The sequence below is a fragment of the Sceloporus occidentalis genome, unplaced genomic scaffold (assembly GCF_023333645.1).
Source record: "Sceloporus occidentalis isolate IW3139 unplaced genomic scaffold, rSceOcc1.0.p SCAF_125, whole genome shotgun sequence".
Classification (NCBI taxonomy): Eukaryota; Metazoa; Chordata; class Lepidosauria; order Squamata; family Phrynosomatidae; genus Sceloporus; species Sceloporus occidentalis.
The window spans coordinates 48869-69107 of NW_028317105.1; the positions used below are offsets into that span (position 1 = coordinate 48869).

Consider the following 20239-nt stretch of genomic DNA (forward strand, 5'->3'; position numbering starts at 1 on the left):
ATAATGTCACAAAATATCAGAAATAATATAAGGGCAGCACATTTTGGGAGCAACAACTGTGGACATAGACACACACACAGACCGACACACGCATACACATAGGCACACATATAGACACGCAGACACACACACAGACACTCACATAGACAGACACACATATAGACACACACATAGACAGACACATAGACACACAGACACACAAATCCGACCTAGCACCAGACAGTGAGAAATGACATCTCGATTTAATACAGCCTCCAGAATTTCAGACAGTCTCTCAAGATCTCTCATCCTGCACCATGATCCAGGGGTAAGTCTCAAAACCAAAGATCCAACACAAAATCCAGGATCCTAGACACACAATAATGACTCTGTCTGTTCTGTGTGGTTGTGGGATAGAAATGAATGGAGATTTGTTCTTATTTAACCATTTTAGATCACATCACAAACCGGTGCATCATACCCCCTCTTTAAAACAGTGTTTAGTACAAATCAAACATATTTTCCTTACATTTTAATATCATGCTACAAAATTTTATAACACATATGTGCCTGTACACACACACACACAATACACAAAACATACCAATGCAAATGAAAACAAATATTATTTTTCACATATTAGCCAAGGATCGTGGTAAATAAGGCTTAATTCGAATCGAAATCTATATATTTCACACAATTCTAAAACAAAATGAAATAATTGTCAACAGCAACAACCTTATGTTATCAATATCAATTTAAATGTAGATAGAGGCATTTCACCAATATTTCATTTTCTGAACAGAACAGTATTTACAAATTTAGTTCTACTAAAGAATTTCTCAGATTGTCATAGAAATTACATTTTTTTTTTTTTTTTAAATTGTAAAATTACTACACATCTCACCTTTTTTGTTCTGTGGGATTTTTCTGCGTTTCCAGCAAAATTTTCTGCATTTTCTTTACTTCTGTCTTCTTACAGAAACTGAAGCCTTAATGACTTCCTTGTCGCTGCTTACCCTTCTTTTATTTCTGCTAAACAGATGAAAATGTATGCAAATTTAAATCAAGCTTAACCTGGGAGCACCAGCAATATATTTAATGGAATTTCAAACCAATAAGAAAAGCTTCTATACGTGCAAATATAATTAGGCAGCTAGGTTACTTTTGCTGTTATAAAAAAAAAGAAGAAAGGTCATTTTTTTTTTAACAGGGAGGTGGGGGGGATTCTAAAACATGTCTCTGATATCCGGGGTGTCAGTAGAGCTATAAATCCTAAATACTTTCGTGAGAATATTTTTTTTATATTGTAATAAAGGAATTCCACTTTAATTTGCATGGCTCTTTTCGGGTTATTTTATTACGAATTTTTTTTTATTCATTAAATATTTTTTTATTTAGATTGTATTAAGATTTTTTTTGTTTAATGATATGTTGTTGTTTTTAAAAAAAAAAAAAAAATGAACATAATAGATCATTATATATTTTTTTATTTTGCAGATTTTTTCATAATATTAGACATTTTTCAATCCATGCAGTTTTGGGGCATTTTGAACACTGACCTGGATTATCTGGAAATAACCCAAATAATCTGGGGTATAAATGACATTAAAAACTTCTCAAACCCTGGGATAGAACGACTTCCAAAGGTTTGGATGCAGAATTCAGGAGGGATGAATCTTCTCTGTTGTCCTCAGCATGGAAATGTAACACACGAATCCCTTTATCCCTGCAGGGTTTATCAGTGTATACATTAATATATATTTAAATAGACATAAATCATAATAAACGTTTCTTTTAAAAGGATGTCTGTGACACTGGACATATTGATATCATTGTTGCTTTTAGATTTAATTTCCTCCTGTTTAAAAATAAACAAAAATTTTGGAGGAGAAATATGACATCATCATTCCAGGAGCAGATATGAAGTCTGTGTGTGTGTTAGCATGTGGGGGGATTAATCATAATTATTTCATATTTGACACTGTGTTTTCATTCATAATTGGGATGGTATGGGGATAGGACAGGGTTAAGGAGAGTGCTTTGGCCACTCAGGCTGCTGGAACCAATGAAGCTTCTAAACTCCATTCACTTCCTCCTCGACCAGTTTTAACTCTTGCATTGCAAAGCCCAGGCTGGAGAGAAGAGTCCCTCCTACTGGCTGTCCATTGGCAGAAGATAAAGTTTGCCCGGGAAGGAGGAGTTCCTATTGGCTGCAGGGGCTGTCACTCTCACACCGGTTGCTGATTTGGCTCCCTTGCCTTGTTACATGTCAAAGGCTGATGCTTCTCCCCTTGCTACATTATAACTGGTAGGGGATACACAGAGCAAGCATGGCCACGGCTGCCTCTAATCCCTACAGCATCCTCAGCTCCAGCTCCTTGGTCCATGCAGACTCTGCGGGCATGCAGCAAGGGAGCCCTTTCAGGAACCCACAGAAACTACTCCAAAGTGACTACCTACAAGGAGTTCCCAGCAACGGACATCCTCTAGGACACCACTGGGTGACCACCTTAAGTGATGGTAATCCTTGGTCAACAAGCCTAGGGACCAGTCCTTTGGACCAACAGGATATTAAACCAGGGAGAGAAGACCTTCAGCTAGGGGCTATCATCCACCACCGGTCACCCCATGTTGCCCACCACTCACCCCATACAAATCATCCCAATGCTTGGGGGGGAAGCCCAGCTCATAACTCATCTCTCACCTCCGGTGGACAACCTATAAATGTCTACTCTCAGCCAGGGTTCACTGTCAGTGGGATGCTTGACCATGGAGGTCTCACACCACCACCTCCATCAGGTACATCGCAAAGCTTGCACCCTGTTCTTAGAGATGCCACGGACCATGGGGACATGGGGTCCCACCATTGCCAGGACCATTCCGACGAGGAGACCCCAACATCAGACGAGCTAGAACAATTTGCCAAGCAGTTCAAACAAAGGAGGATCAAGCTTGGATTCACCCAAGCAGATGTTGGCTTGGCTCTGGGGACTTTGTATGGAAATGTCTTCTCCCAGACCACAATCTGCAGGTTTGAAGCTCTACAACTCAGCTTTAAGAACATGTGTAAATTGAAACCTCTGTTAAACAAGTGGCTGGAAGAAGCAGACTCCTCCACAGGTAGTCCCACCAGCATTGACAAGATAGCTGCCCAGGGCAGAAAGAGAAAGAAAAGGACCTCTATTGAGGTGAGTGTAAAGGGAGTGCTGGAGACCCACTTTTTGAAATGTCCCAAACCTGCTGCCCAAGAGATCTCCTCCTTGGCAGACAGCCTCCAGTTAGAGAAAGAAGTGGTACGTGTCTGGTTTTGTAACAGGAGACAAAAAGAGAAAAGGATGACCCCACCAGGAGATCCACAACAACATGAGGTTTATTCTCACAATGTAAAAACAGATTCATCTTGCCATGAGCTTTGACTATAAAGCAAGAGGTCAATCAGAACTGGAGGATAAGTGGATTTAAAGAACAAAAAATGAAGGGTTCCTTTTTTAACTTATGTATTGGCGGAAAAAAAAACATTATACCTTAAAACAATAAGACATAGGAGCTATAAGTTCCATATCTGGGCAATATAACTGATAACATGCTGGTAACTCTTAAAAAGAATTTGCTCTTTCTGGTGTAGAAAGACAGCTGTGCCTCCAAACCCACCTCCCTGCGCCTTGGCTACATCACATATATATATCAGGTGACTTTGTTTTAAAATAGACTTAGTTTTATTTGCAATTTTGTTTTTTGGAGAATATCTGGGATTTTTTATTTTTATTATTGTTTTTTTTTGTATTGTCTGAGGTGTCTTACTACAACCTGTACACAATATTTGTGAAGATATATGATATATATGTATTTTCTCAGATCACCATTTCTCCCCATTGTCATTTGCATTGATAGCTGATAAACAAAAAAGGCTGTTAATCTGTAATTAGACATTTAAAGGGACACCAATTATATGGTTTTTATACCTTCACAAAATAGCATTCTTTATTGGAAGGCTGGATATATTCATTTCTGCATGCCATGTATTGGACACTTCAGTTATATACCATTATGCATTTATATCACTTTATAATAATTATTATTTTATTATTTTTGTTACTATCATTTTGTTTTTGTTGCTTTAATGGAACTGGCACTTTCCAAATAAATACATTTATAAGCAAAATCATTCAGGTGACAGCAAGATGGAGGTTACAAGATGGAGAGAATTGTTTATTTGTTAAGCTAGGGTTTGGCAGAGAAAGTGAAAGGTCTGTAGTAAAACACCATTCTTCTGAGTATTTGGAATTTTATTTCATTTTATTTTTAGATTTTTTTCTTATTTTTCTCCAGAACCAGTTCTGGTGCATTGTGATCATACAATAAAGCGGATGAGGTGTTCTGCAGTGCTGGAGATGTTTCTGAATGAGGGTCTCATTGAATGAGACATACCTAAAAAAAATACCTGTCTGTATATCCTGTAATACAATTTGCTTCTGTCTGCTAGCACAGATAATCTATGTATTTGTCGTCTATCTGTCTATCCAGCCATACAGCATACATTCAAATATAAATACAAAATATATGTGTGTATTCATAAGTATTCATAAAGATGTGTGTGTATATATATATATATATATATATATATATATATTCTATATATATATATACGCACACACATCTTTAAGAATATATATATATATATATATATATACACACATCTTTAGGATTATATATATATTATATATACATACAGTGTTTATATATATATATATATATATATATATATATATATATATACACAAATTCTGCATACATATTTACAGGTTATAAATGCGGCCGAAGCAACTGGGTTGTTTAATAAATACTTAGTATCCACGTGAAATAAACAGACTTATTATATATACAGTAAGGGTATATAAAAAAGTATATGACAGATGTGCAAAGCAGTGTTTAACATAAAAAAGAGCCAAGAATAGATATTTCTTTTTGTTTGTTTCTTTCTTTCTTTGTTTCCTTCTTTCCTTCCTTTTTTTCTCAGATTTGTTTTTTCAACTCTTTTAAATCATGTCGATTGGACCGTGGCCCAAACCCAGGCATTAAGAAGTTGAACCAAATGGATACATATATATTTCACCTACACAAACATACAGGCCGCATGCATTAGTTATACATATTCCCTTATGTCTCTAATCCATTAGATTTTTTTACTAGAATCTTAAGGCAATATCCGGTGGTAGCGGTACTGGTTATGCTGTTGAGAGAGGAAAAATACAACTCTTATTTTTATTTTATTTTTTTTATTTTTTTTCATCTTTTCAACCTTCCAATTTCAAGTCTTCTCCATTTGGAGCTAAATTTCAGCCCCAAAATCAAAATAGATATTTCTGCCAACTTTATAAGTGTACAGTTTTGTATATTAAACCTTTTGAAGTTATTAATTTAAATAAAAAAGATCATTTACTTTATTCATTTAGTACCTGATGTATAATAAACACTATTTTCATTAAAGAAAATTGCTTTTTTCAACAATTTTATTCAAATTGCCTACTACAGTTGCCGATTATTTATTTTCAATAAATTCTTCATTCTGTTTTAAAAATGTCTAAAGATGAAATGCGTGTCGAGACAAAAAAAAAAAAAATGATGTTGATGTTTGTATGTCAACCGGTTTTAGTTTAGGGATTTCTATGAACACAATATTTTATTTGTTGTTAAAAAAATAAAAAAATAAACACTTTTACAAAATTTGGAGTAATTGTGTTGTGTATACAAAAATAATTTTACATTTTGCAGTAGAAATTTATATTTTTAAACAACAGCTGACTATATTCACCATTTTCTATTTTATTTTATTTTTTTGCCAAAGGGAGTAAAAATTCATCATTTTCTCATGTGCCCTCTGACCCAACTGCCTCCTAAAGGTTAATACATGAAAATTTAAATTAGAATTCAAAATCCAGAAATATATTGTTTAGCAATTTAACAAAACTGTTACGTTGTTGCACAATCATTTTAATATTTTGATAAAAATTAAATGTGGATATTTTGTGTGTATATTTTTGGCTTTTTAACCAATGTCTATTTTTGTTTACAGAATCTTTGTTTTCAAGTAGACTGATGTTCTGTTTTTGGTGGTTTTCTTTGGCTTGCATGGGCCCCAAAGGTATTTTTTTTTAAATTAAATTCACTTTTATTTATTGGAAATGAATTTAGAATGGATTCTTTTCCTTGTATAATAATAATTCTTTTATATGTATAATAATATAAATATGACATGGCACACTTTTTTAATAGCTGCTTGGGATAGGTGTGAGTAAGAATACAGTCAACATCCTTATAGCATTATTAAAATCTCTTAAAAAAGAACTTCTGAAAACAAGACTTAAAATTGATTCAATAGAAGGCAGACGCATAGAATTTAATGGCCGATTTTTTGTTAATCAGTCATTAGCTTCGTCTTAGATTCAGGAGCCATATGCCTATCCCATGCATGTTTAACTTCCCTCGCCGTATTAGCCTCTACCACTTCTGCTGGAAGGAAGTTCTACTTATCTACCAGCCTCTTAGTAAAGTAAATCCTCCTTAGGTGATACGATAGACAGGATTACTGTATCAGGCATGCTGTGTAGCTTCGTGTTCAGAACAAGCAGTATAGCCCGTAAAACCGTATTCCGTGCTAAGTTAACCTCTCATCCCTACACAGCAAGCACACAAAAGGAGGAGAGCCAGACAATGCCAGCGTGTGTGGGAAGTTTAGACGGGGTTCTGGCCTAGAGTAGGAATCTGCTTTCTTCTCGCTCGTCCTATGTGAACGCCGGGGTTCTCAAAAGATACAATAAGAAGTAATCATATCTAATGGAGTGAATCCGGAAGTACGTTTCAGACTTAGAACTTTTTTTTTTTTTCCCTTTCCCAGCGCAGATCATTCGCTTACCTTTAATCCTCAACATGCCTCCACGGCGCTATTTTTAATATACTCTGGAATTCCAAGTATATATTTTATAAACTACTGAAAAACAAAGAATCTGGCGTATAAAAAAAAAAGGGAAACGTGTTTTGTGTCTGTAATGTTAAAGAAAGTTTCCTTAGGGAAGGAGTGGGACAGAGATAAGACAAACAGCCTGACCTTAGTACTAAGACTAATTTCTGATTGGAGCATGCTGAAAATGGATTGGAATCTAGACCAAAAATGTTATTTGTATTTGTTTTTTAAAATCTTTAAATATTAACATTGTATACCTGTAATGAATAGCAAATGCGTATAACAGATGGTTTAAAAAAACACACATATATATATATATATATATATATATATATAACCTGAACCATAGAACCGTAAAACTGTATTCAAATATAATTTTTCGTATATATATATATATATATATATCTATATATATATATGTGCGCCCATGTATTTATATGTATGCATGCAATTATACTATGAAAAAAAATATTACATATTATAAGAACTAATATTTATAACAAAATATATTATTATAAAAACTTCATAAAAGGAATGAAATATTCCACTTGTTCCTAGATTTAATTAATTCAGAGTTACCTGCACCTTATCGCATTGGGAATATATATATATATATATATATATACACACTATATAACAGTATATATATATATATAGTATATACATATACAATGTAGATGCATATACATACATGCATACATATATATCTTTTAAAAGCCTTGAATGTTTTACCTTGCTTTATATGACCCCCAAAAATATGTACACATTCACATTTTGCCATCATTATTATCATTATTTTTTAAAAAAAGGTTTATCCGCTCATCTTTGTTGAAAATAATTAAACTCGCAGACCTTGAGTTCAACCAGGCCTAGAACTTGATAATACCAAAGGCGTGTTCGGTACACAATGTGTTAATGCATGAATACTTATTTAAAGTTTAATTACCACATTGCGGCGACTAATTCTATAAAGGTAGAGTCGCATTACGTTGGAATATTAAGGTATCGATCTGATTAATTGTTTAAAAAAATAATGAAAAAAGTAAAATATATGAACAATTGGAGAAGAACATTCTATACGATATTAACGATACCGTCTGTAGCGTAAATGCTTATAAACCTATACGAGAAAGTGTTTCTAATGAGTGTAATGAACTCGATTGCGGTTTTTGAGCGTTTTGGAGCACAGACTGCAGCTGGCCCAGCTTAAAGTGAATAAATGTAATGGTAATTTATTGCTAAACTTGCATTTGCAGGAGGGGAGGCCGTGAGATCCCAGATACCGCTTCAAATATCAGGAAACGTCCACTTACAAGGCCGAGCTTCGGTTCTGGGTCTCTGCTTCCAATTCCTGCTTCAGTAGCCCCCAATAACTCATATCACGTTACCCTATTATTATATCACGTGAGATACGGAAACGTATAAATCCGACGCTCCATATTACAGATGTGGACGGATACAAGAAGGGCCGTTTATTTAGCGTGAAAAAGAAAAGGAAAAGCGCGTGCGACCGTCTGATAGCGAGGAAATCCGACGCTAAAAAGTCTTTCGAATTTTCCCAAAAATCTCATTTCCCACATATATATTTACTAGCGACAAATATTCCAACAAAATTCAATGACTATTCTCAAAATACATTAAATTTAGGTATTTTTTTGGTATATTACGTCTTTATTAATATATATTCCTCGATTAGGTTTTGTTTTATTATGGAAGGGTAAAGACAGGATCTAGAAGTTTCTGGGCCTTGCGAACAGGACCCTCTTTCCCAAATGTCTCGGCTCGTCTTAGTCCGTCAGTTCTAGTCTTGTCGGACCCTTTGAATGTACGGACTGTAAGAAGCGCTGCGGAAATTATCGGCGCTATATAAATAAAATATAATAAATAATAATAAAAATGATAATAATAATAATGATATTTATGTTGTGTTCTCAGTTGTTTTATCGCCAGAAGGGATCTCGAAATACATACTGCAGGGTTGCTCATGCATTACTGCTTTTGAGTAATTATATTAGTTTCTGAAAGTTTTTTTGAATCATTGTTCTTATTGTTCTTATTATTGTGTAATTGTTGAATTACCAGTTGGGTTTTTTTTGTTAACGTTCTGATTTCTGTGTGTTCTGATCGTTAGCGGCGGTACTGTTTGAAATATTCATCGAATCACAGGCTAGGAACTTGATCTTATAAATATCAATACATTATTCATTGCGTACGGACATAAATGTCGTAAAAATCCATTTTTCCGGCAATTTAAATTGGAGGCTCAACGTCGGCGCTGCGGTTTTATTTAGGACACGGGTATCCGTCTCCATTCTTTGAAAGTCTCAAAACAATCAGGATTTTAGAATAATATTTAGCATGCTGCTTGGTGATACATATTATTATTAGATTGCATGTCGGCCATATCCAAAAGCTCTAGTAGGACAAGGCTATAGGAACCAAATATATACGTCTCTAATGGGTTATAAAGTCATTTAGGGTCACAATATGCCTGCAGGTTATCAAACATGCAAAGGATTACGTGCAGTTCATTACAATTTTTTGATATCTAAACGCAAATATCATGATGCCATCCTTTGGTAAAATATGACGTAGAAATGTTTTAAAATATCACAGATTTTTAATTTCCAAAATATGGTCCTCAAAAAAAAAACACTTTAAGGTTCAAGCAGCTTCCAGGCCTCTAAACAAACCCATTAAGAGAAATGATAACACAAAACACAACAAATCACCCTAACACCGCAATGCAGAACAGCCTAAAATGTCTATTATCCCTCCAAAAATGAGTTTTTATATTAAAAGGTGATTTAGCAGGATCACAATAGGCCCGTATTAACGGCAATTTATTCCAGCTAAGGCCTTAATGATGGGATGATGGGATCAAAAATTGTATTTGGGATACTAATACAGAAGTTTGCCTCAGCTACGTTGGAGCAAAGAGTTTTGGGGGTGAAGAACAAACAAATGGGTCGAGTTGGGAATGATGAAGAGAAGAATATTGTGTATGAGCGGCGGGCATATTGCTCATGGATGAAACCTGAGATTAGTGAACCTTCTTTAGGTACAAGCGGAAATTAACAAAGAAATTAATAAATAAATAATTATCAGAACTGTCTCCTTTACAACCAAGTTGTACCTATACCTCACCAATATATATATATATATACACATTTTTATTTATATATATATATATATATATATATATATACCGGTACATATTCACATTTATATATATATATATATATATATACCGGTACATATTCACATTTATATATATATATATATATATATATATATATATATATATATATATATATATATATATATATACCGGTACATATTCACATTTATATATATATATATATATATATATATATATATATATTTCCATTAAATGTACTATTCTAGCACAGAGAACTGTGGAATAAATACGGATTAACGAACGTATTGTGGAAGCAGCGCATGTTCACAAAGAAACATGACTCAGCAATGCACCAATGGGCACACGCTGTACAAGATTAACAATAATGTGAAATTGACTTAATCCATTTGCAGTGCATTGTGGGTATATCTTAAAGGTTGGACAAAAAAAAAAAAAATCGCACAATTAAACCGTTGTGTATTTTATTGTTTTTTTTCTTAAATTTTGTGCTTTGTTCTTTTTTTTTCTTTTAATTGATTTATTGTTATTATAGCCATTAACTGCTTATCTGTTTTCTTTATCTTTTAGGTAGCCAAAGAAGCATAACAATTAAATAAATATATATATATATATATATATATACTAGGTAAATCATTGTCAAACAACTGAACTATTTGTAATCACAGAACTAATTAAACACAATCTTCAAAATGTACCGTTGCATACATGAGAAACTTTATTATGTTTTTATTATTTTTAAAAGAAAATTATATTTGCAGTTTTTACTTTAAAAAAAAAATGATCGTTAATGTTGTGAGTTAATGTTTGATGCGTCAATATTTTTTTTCTGCTGCAATTTAGAAATTATTTTTATTAATTTTAATTGAAATTTTTTTTTTTTCAGTTGCATTATTTCTCCTTCAAATACTTTTTATGGTTTTTATCCTTTCGGTTAGTCATTTTGTATGTTGTCATGGATGTATATCTACATTAAAGAATTCCCGGGTAAAATGATCAGCCCCACTTATTGGAAACAACGTTTCGGTTAAATCAGTAATAGTAAAGTTAACTCAGTAAAGTAAGATGTACAGACCGATTAGAAATACACATACATTAAATGTCTTTACCAATAAAAGGTTTGATACATAATGAAATAACAACATTCGTCGATAAAGGTCTATTTGTTGGTGCCAGTCTATAAAACATATATATGCCTCATTTGCACTTCGGTAATGGTGCGATAAGTCAAATATTTCTCATGTATATATACAGCATACATGTTTTCAAAAGTACTTTATTTATCACGGTACCCTCCGCTGGTATGCGGTACAACGGTAAACTTAATGAGACTAGAATTTATATTCAAAGGTCTCATCTAATGGCATATATATATATGTGTGTGTGTGTGTGAAAGTGTGCGTGTGTGTGCATGAATGTAATACAAGATGGCAGCCAATTTCTATAATAAACAAATCACTGTGTATGTTGTACATCAATGTATATAATAATTACATATAATGTATATACACACACATATATATTTATATATATATATATATATATATTGAAAGGCTTATGCATATGTGTCACTCCTTTCACAAAGAAAGCTTTACAAATTCATCAACTACGCAATACAGAAAGCCATGAAGACTCATAAGGCTCAAGATGGGAAGGCAAAAGATGGGGCTTGGACCGCTTGGACCTCTGTAATCCCCCCATATTTTTCTCCCAGCATCTCAACATGCCCAAACAGGTCACATCAGTTGATTCTTTGATTGAGCCGTTTCATGGCACTTAGCAGAGGTAAAAGCCGTTATTGATTATTCCATGGAGTTCCTTGGGTTTGTGTCCAGCCCAGGACTTATGCCTTTCATACACTGAAAAGTTATTTAAATTACTAAAAGATATTCAAAGAACCCAAAGTACCAACAAAACAGAACGCAGAAATCAATGAATGAAAATAAAGTTAGAAGCGATCGCTGTTTTAGAGGAAAGTCCAGAAATATCCCAGGGTCTGGATGAAGTATTTTTTCTAATTATTGATTAATTACCAATCATACGTGAATCTTATAAGCAGACTTTTACTTAAACTTCCAATATCTACATAAAAAAATAAACAGGATACTTTTTATAATTTGGGAAGTGATGTCAGAATACTTACAGAATCTACAGGTGAGTCAAAGATTTAACATTTATCCCCGATTTAAGTGGATTTTTAGAATGGCGATTGTATTAACCCCTTAATGACAAAGCCCGTACATGTACGGGCTCAAAATGAATTGTTTTCATTGGGTTTAGGGACCGCCCGTTGTCCTTAAGGGGTTAAAAAGACATGGCGCCATTAACGCACCACTAGAAATGTGCATGTAGAGGGTTATGAAGTTCCAAATCCAAAGGGCTTCTGGGGCAAGAAAGGTTAGATTGGGCAAAGTGCTGGATTTGAGCTCTTTTTGGATTTCCCCATGGGCCACTCTGGTGCTTTTCATATGCGAATTACAGTTTTTTGTGCTGTTCATGCTATAAACATAGAACTTAGAGGCAGATCAGACCCATTCGGCCCTCTCGTATGCCTATCCCATGCATGTTTAAATCCCCTCACTGTATTACCCTCTACCACTTCTGCTGGGAGGTTGTTCCAGCTATCTTTACATGGCACACATGGCTTATACCAAAAGTGAACTATAGCCACAGCAGGGAAGGCTATCCTTTTCGATCTGATAAATACTCCACACGACTGCACTCTATCATTCTAAACGCAGGTTTACAAAAGGAATATTTCACAAGAATTCTGCATTGTAAGAAAAATCTGAAAATGTTAGAATTCCACAAAAAAAAAACAAGATAACACCAATATACATAAATATATATAATGGAAATATTGGCCCCACATGCTGTCGATATTAATCATTATTCTGAGAACTGAAATGGACAAAATCCCCCCCCCCATTACCCATGAATGCATTGATTGCCCCGGTAGACTGGACATGGCCAACCATACAAGGTTTCCAAATGTTGAAATAAATAATGTTCTAATGTTCATGGGGGAGATTCTGCATGGTGGCGAGGAGGAGGGCAGCTGCAGCAGCAGAGCTGCAGCCTCTCGGATAGGCAAGTGCTTTTTTTTTTTTTTCTTGAAAAATAAGTATTAAGGTATTCAAGTACTTTAATGTACTTTGTTCTCTAATGAGGCCGTTAGGGACACTAGACGGTCCCTAAGCCGGGAACCTGTTCGCATTGCATGCGCTGTACTGTGCCCGATACTGCAGCAGCAGGTTCCGGTCGCAAGAAATCCCGCCGGTACATCAGCGATTCCGATCACGCGGGCAGCACAACAGAAGCAAACAGACCCTTTTCACCTCCGGGTCAAGAGATCAGATCCAGCCACAATTAAGAGAAATTGAAAGCTTCTGTCATCTTCCAAATTCAATTCACATAAACACAAGAGTGACAGCTTCCCAGCAACGAGCCCAGACACTATCAGTAAATAATGTGTTTTTGTGTCAAAAACTGATATTGAATTCCACTATTACACCGTGCGGTTTATATAAAACCCACAGGTCACCGTAAAACACATCGCTTTCAGAAAATAGGGACCACAAAATTATTTTATTTCGACTGTGGATTAAAATGTGCCATATGTTATATTTTTTTGTATTATTTTTTTTTTTTAAATGCAGAAAAAAACCCAAACCCCTCCTGCGTGCAATTATTTTTATAAATATATAAAAATTGTATAAATAGATTTTTTTTAATTCTTTATTTTTTATAAAATAAATAGGCAAAAAAAATAAAAATCATTTAAACTGCTTTTTTAAACCTATATAACTTTTATAACTAAGTCTAAAAAAATTATGTATTTGATGTCTGGATGAAATCGCGTCATTATTTTGTCTGTAATGCTTAAAGGTGATGTAATTACACAAAATATTAATAGGTGCTCCAGCATGGAAGCAACTAAACTTTTTCAGATGTATCCTTTAAAGTTTTAAACACACAAAATACAATTTTAAGAAAGTTTTTTTTTTTAGATAATATGGCAACAACCTATCAATGTCCGCTTTCGCGTCACATGACATTTCATAAAGGTTATATTCTGCCACCTCTGCAGAGTTCATTGATTTTATAAACCCTGAAAAAATACTTAATTGTACACATTTTTTGTCACTTTAAGGATTATTATCAGTAAAACACTTGGCAAAACAAAACTGGCATTGATTGGCTGTTGCCATAGAAACTGATAAAGCTTCTTAAAAGTTTCCTTGTTGTTATAGCGCCATTAAAACTCACTTTTTGAAACCCCAGGCAATGTTTTTAAAAGCGACAATATTTTAACGGAACTTTTACCCCAATTTCATTCACAAATGAAAAATACTATGGGGCCCCATCTCGCATCGTAATGACTTTAATGAGTTGGGAGATTTTATTCTTGTTTTAACACTTTGGATTGGATTTTTTTTGGGGGGGGGGATTCTGATTTTTACCAGGGCAGAAAATAATGCAAGGTGTTACAATGCAGGGGATTTAGGGATACTTAGCACTTAGGTGTGGGCTGCTTCATTGTCGAGCACAATAGCCTTTCCTGAGTTCTCGGGGTGGAGTGAACCCTCTTTCTTCAAGGTTTGCCTCGTTCTATGACATACCAAATCCTATGACCTTGTCTGGGAGCTCTCAGAGCTTTTGCCCCGATCTCAGGGGCAGATTCTCGGGGTCACACGGCCTGGAACTGACCCGTTCCTATGCTACACTCCTGTGATCATATATAAGACTGCCAATGTGTGCTTTTGTAACTAGTATGTTTTGGTCGATATCCCTGCTTGAATGCAGGTGACTTAATTAAGTATCTTTAAGTAATGACAAGTCAAGGTTTCCACAAGGATGGGCATAGATATATATATATATATATATATATATTACACAGGGCACGATTTGGTCCCATATACACATATGTTAGGGTTCAAGGAAGCGCTTAAAAACCATTATTCCTTGGAACACATTATTGTGCTTTTTTGCACCATTTTGATTGTGACTGTCCTGTGAAAACAGGGCCTGTTGGGATGTATGCATATAGAAATTTCCCTATTCCCGGTCAACACAAAATACACAAAATTAGCCCAACATCTGTTTAATACAATATAACCCAATTCTGTATCAGCTCATGTGTTTTTTTAGACATATAAGCCAAAATAATAGGAAAAAAACCAAACTGAAATGAGTTGCGACGTTCAAAGCGTTAATACGCCTCGGCAGCGATAAAAGTAGAAAAATCTGCTAAGCTTTAGCCGATATCTCCAGAGTATTAACTGCATTAAATATTTGAAGCAAACAAGTAAATTAATGGGATAGAGAGTCCTGGGGGGGAAGCTCGCTCCTCACTTTCTCAGCAGATTTTGTAATAAAAAATGAATAAAATGTAAAATAATTTAAAACCCTAAATAAAATTAACATCCCATGACAGATTTTGAAGCAAGTTCCAGAAGAAAAGTATTTCCCTTTTTTTATTTATTACTTTATTTATTTATTAATATTCAAACGTCTATACGCTGATTACCAAATATATCCGAACATTCTGACGGCGGTATTATTGATACATTGTAAGATTTATGTGAAATAAGAATTGTATTTTTTGGTCCCGGACATTCAAATTAATTACTATGCACTGGCCCGGATTGGCCATCTGGCACAACGGCAAATGCCCAGTGGGCGGCCCATGCTCACCTGATCAACAGGGGCAAAGCAGGTGCCGCATCGTATGGGCAATGGCTGGATATGCCCGGCCACCATGTATATCCATTGTGCAACTTCTTTTGATCTCCTTTATATTTTTATAAATATGAAGATTTCTGTGAGCGACGGTATTAAAAACTAAGTGCAATTTGTACGGGATGGGTAAATTAAGTGGCAAATTGTAAGGGTTCCTCTTTGGACCAATTTTGTTGAGATTTCTCCATTACAATTGGTATTAGAAACCTTGTCTGTAATTAAGTCCTATTTTTAATTATGGGAATACATATTTATTATTTTGGGTTTCAATTGAATAATTCTTCTAAATTGGCACATAGATCATATTTTCTATTTTTTTTTTTTATGTAATTTTTATGTAATTAACTCTTTCACTTCCAGAAGGATGCGTGATGCATGTCTTTCCCCCGCCGACTCATGTTTTCTACACAAGCAAGTTTTATTTTGAAATCATTCCTGTTACATTTGATATAAATTGGGCTTTGGTAAAAGATTTGTTGCGCAACCATATTTTTAGGAAGCTTTTCAGTGGAAGGGAGGGAAGTGTCAATATTTGATAATGCAAAATTGGAGCTCCCCCTAATGGCCAAACAGCAGAATTCAACTAAAATATTACCTGGTTAGGATTAAAAAAACTAAACCCAGATTGTATGGATTTAGACCGGTTCCTTAAATGGCTCTCAGTTGATCGAACACATTACTCTCTTCAGCAGAAGCCTTTCCGGAGTGACCTAGTTGGAACGTTTTGGTGGATTCTGTAGGACTGGTCCTCAATCAAGTAGCGCCCCAGGCAAAAAGGTTCTCCGTGTCCCCCTCTACGCTGCATGTTGTCAATGTAGACATAGACCTCTTATGTGTGCCCCCCTACCCATCGTACGAGGCTTGTGTTACAGGCTCTAGACCTATGGACATTTTATTGAGTAGCCATAGGCGCTGCCCCTTGTCCAGGCGCCACAGGCGGCTGTCTGGATTGCTTGACACCAAGACCAGCCATGAAATTAAATGTTGTCAAGCGGAGCATGGATCAATTCCTAAATAGACTAGCTTTGTGCGCCATATTACTCAAGTGCGCACGGACAATGTTAGGGGACAGTATGCAGGATTTGGGAGGGTAGTATGCAGTATGCAGAAGAAGCCTAGATGTATATATCTAGTATGTGCTAAAATACGGAATATTTTGGATGGGGGACATGCTAGATATCTTCTAAAATATAGAAACATAGATTCTGCTGTTAGATGAGCCCCGTTCAGCCCATTTTTCCTGATGTAAATACTTAATCAGTTCTTGGGTTAGACTTAGGTTCAGGTTTACGTTTAACGTCCGGTGGGTTCCATCCTTGGGTATGTTTCCCTCCTGTTGGGTTCCAAATCTGGGTAACCAGATTTACAGAGATTCCGATTTTGGCAAATCTTTGGTGGACCCCGGTAGAATTTGTCATTCACGGCTAGGGTTTGCAGCATCCTAGGCAGGGAATAATCATGGAAGATATGGAGATTTAGAGAAAGGCTTTGGGGTCCATTCAGCAGAGTTTCCATGAGGGTCCATCATTTTGTGTAACCCTTCTGACTTGGACCACAAAAAAATGCCACGCACCAAATGTTATGGCCGTAATAATCAATGCACAAACACGCCTCAGCGCGCGCGATTAGAAGAACCTCTGACAGCTGAGCTGTGAACAGGAGAGATATTTGGAAGATCTGTGATTTAACATAAATCCTGTACATTTTGTGCAATTACTGCACCTTCCACACGCCTTATAGAGGTATAAAAATTCTACGCATGCACGACAGGCAGTCTGCCCACCTAACCTCCCACCCCAGAAATTTCAGAATAAAAAATCTTCCGTTTTCGACAAAACGCATCTACCTTCGTGATGTCTTCATTGTAGTTAAGCAGTTGATTGGATTCCCGGCTATAAGTTCCACATTAACTCATTATCTGTGCTGCTCAGTCCATTAATTTTGCTGGTTTTATTAGCATATCGCGAGTGTTTGCGTCCTGTAGCAATGACAAGCGTTTCAGCGAGATAATCTGACAGCTAATGACTCCATTAACTGTTGAATACTAATTGGTTTACATCAGGGGACCGAAATTAATTGATGTAAATAAATTACCACCTGAGCATGCATTATCCAAGTTATGGGTTTTCATAAATATTGCCTTTATCTTAAGGCTTACGTTTTGGGAGTGTGTAATAGATGGCAGACGGGGTGGACACTACTACCCTTTGGATCGTCAGCTTCGTTCCCTGTGTTGTCATATGCGAATGAACGAAGATCCAACCACAAAGATAGGAACAATGAGCAAATTAATTACCATCGGAGGGGAGAGGATCTGGCATTAAGATTTAAGAACGCTTTGTTGGCTCAAGTAGAGATACTATTCAGATACATGAATCAAATTAATTAACCTCACAAACATATATTGGGTGCAAGCATATTCCCCTACCCTATATCAAGGGTGGCTCATATCCAGACATCAGTCGCACTTACCCCATCAGTCGCACTCACCCCATCTGTCGCACTCACCCCATCAGTCGTACTTACCCCATCAGTCGCACTTACCCCATCAGTCGCACTTACCCCATCAGTCGTCCTTACGCCATCAGTCGTACTTACCCCATCAGTCATACTTACTCCATCAGTCGTACTTACGCCATCAGTCATACTTACACCATCAGTCGTACTTACACCATCAGGCAGCCGCCAATCAAGCCCTGGCAGTAATCAATTATCTTTTTTGCATCTGTGTCCTAGGGATTGAGTTGCTTCCTTGTGAGTATGATTTCGCTGCGTTGTCTGTCGTTGAATGAAGCCCTATTAGTGTAAAGACGTGAGTAAAATTTGATTGGGAGGCCCTGTTCGCCACATCTTCACCATGCAATCGAATGTCCTGAAGAAGCTGCATCCAGTAGGACAGATTAATGACAACGGACACCAGCCAAAATGCAAGGTCAAATTATGTCTCTCAATCTATATCCCTCACTGGCATCAGGCTTGGCTGCTGATGATGGAATTATTATTTTACAAAAAGAGTGACATCAGAGGAAGAAGGAGGGACAGAGGGATTTGTGTCCCGAAAGGGGGACTGTCCCTTATAAAAAGGGACACTTGGGTGATATGAATTTTAGGGCTTGTCTAAAAGGTAGTACTAAAAAAGCCTTTAAACTACAATCACTATGATTCCTTGCAACCCTTTTGGAATAGCGTAGAATCTTGTTGAATATACCGGTATATATATATATATATAAAGCGTATAATTCTAGCCGCGGAAACCTGATCCTGTTATATGAAAAATGGAGCAAGTCATTTAATGCAATAAAGATTTGTCTCCAACTTTATTTTGTAAGAGAGAACCGCATGCTGCCAGAATCTATTTCAAATCTGAAAACCGCTTTAATTATATTGTGGGTAAATGATTTTATATACAATATCAGAGCGCTAATCTCTCGCGGTTACACAAATGGCATGTTATCGGCCACCGTGTAGTTATTCAGCTCCGGAATATCACGTTCTGCGAGCTACTCGTGCTGATAAAGTAAAAGCGCGTATTACGCGTCGCACAGTCCTTCCTAAATCTGCACAAACCCTTAAATCGATCATAATAACACGTCTTGGCAAACAGGTGGTTTTTAGTATTCCTCAATAATCCAGAAAATTACTATAGCCCGGAACGGAGCTCTTTTCTCTGCGCGGCCCCCGTGGAGCTTCTTCTAACTTTTATTCCTGCAACGTAGTAAAAATAATGCTCTTATTTATTCATTATAATAGATGTCTTTCTTCTGTCTTCCCAAATCTCCCTTCATCGGCAGATGCCCGCATTACCCGTCAAATTCTGCGGTCAGCTCAGCTCAGCAGACCTATGGATGAAAAAGGAACCGCGTATATTTTTATTGGTATAAAGTTCTGGCAGAGATAGACATGGCATTGAGTTCAAGTAAATAATTGCACTGGAGACACGACGGTGCGCTGTCCTTAAACCTTTTGCAATATTTCTTTTCATCCAGGCTTCATTTTAGACTTTAAACCAACACTACCGACAACCATCTAAGCACTAGCCTTCAAAAGTTTGGGTCACTTTGCTGTTTTCGTGGAACACAGGAATGATGGGAGTGATAAAGGGCCGTTGGAACCCAGGAGTGATGGGAGTGATAAAGGGCCATTGGAACACAGGGGTGATGGGAGTGATAAAGGGCTGTTGGAACCCAGGAGTGATGGGAGTGATAAAGGGCCATTGGGACACAGGAGTGATGGGAGTGGTAAAGGGCCATTGGAACACAGGAGTGATGGGAGTGATAAAGGAGTGATGGGAGTGATATAGGGAATCTCTACCAAAAGTGGAACAGCAGGACTTTACCGAAAACCAATGACTTCCTAATTTGACAACTGAAATTCATCACCGCTGGGTCACGGCC

General features: G+C 36.2%; 1 protein-coding gene across 1 annotated transcript; it reads left to right on the forward strand.

Annotated features, from left to right (window-relative positions):
* The first annotated feature begins 2312 nt into the window (after window positions 1-2312).
* Window positions 2313-3398, forward strand: LOC149281977 (POU domain, class 3, transcription factor 4). The gene has a single exon (XM_089498759.1). It carries the CDS (start codon window positions 2313-2315, stop codon window positions 3396-3398), a length of 1086 nt encoding a protein of 361 aa, XP_089354885.1.
* Window positions 3399-20239: the final 16841 nt, after the last annotated feature.

Excerpts from the sequence above, each read along its gene's own strand:
- LOC149281977 (XM_089498759.1), top strand. The coding sequence starts at position 2,313 with ATGGCCACGGCTGCCTCTAATCCCTACAGCATCCTCAGCTCCAGCTCC.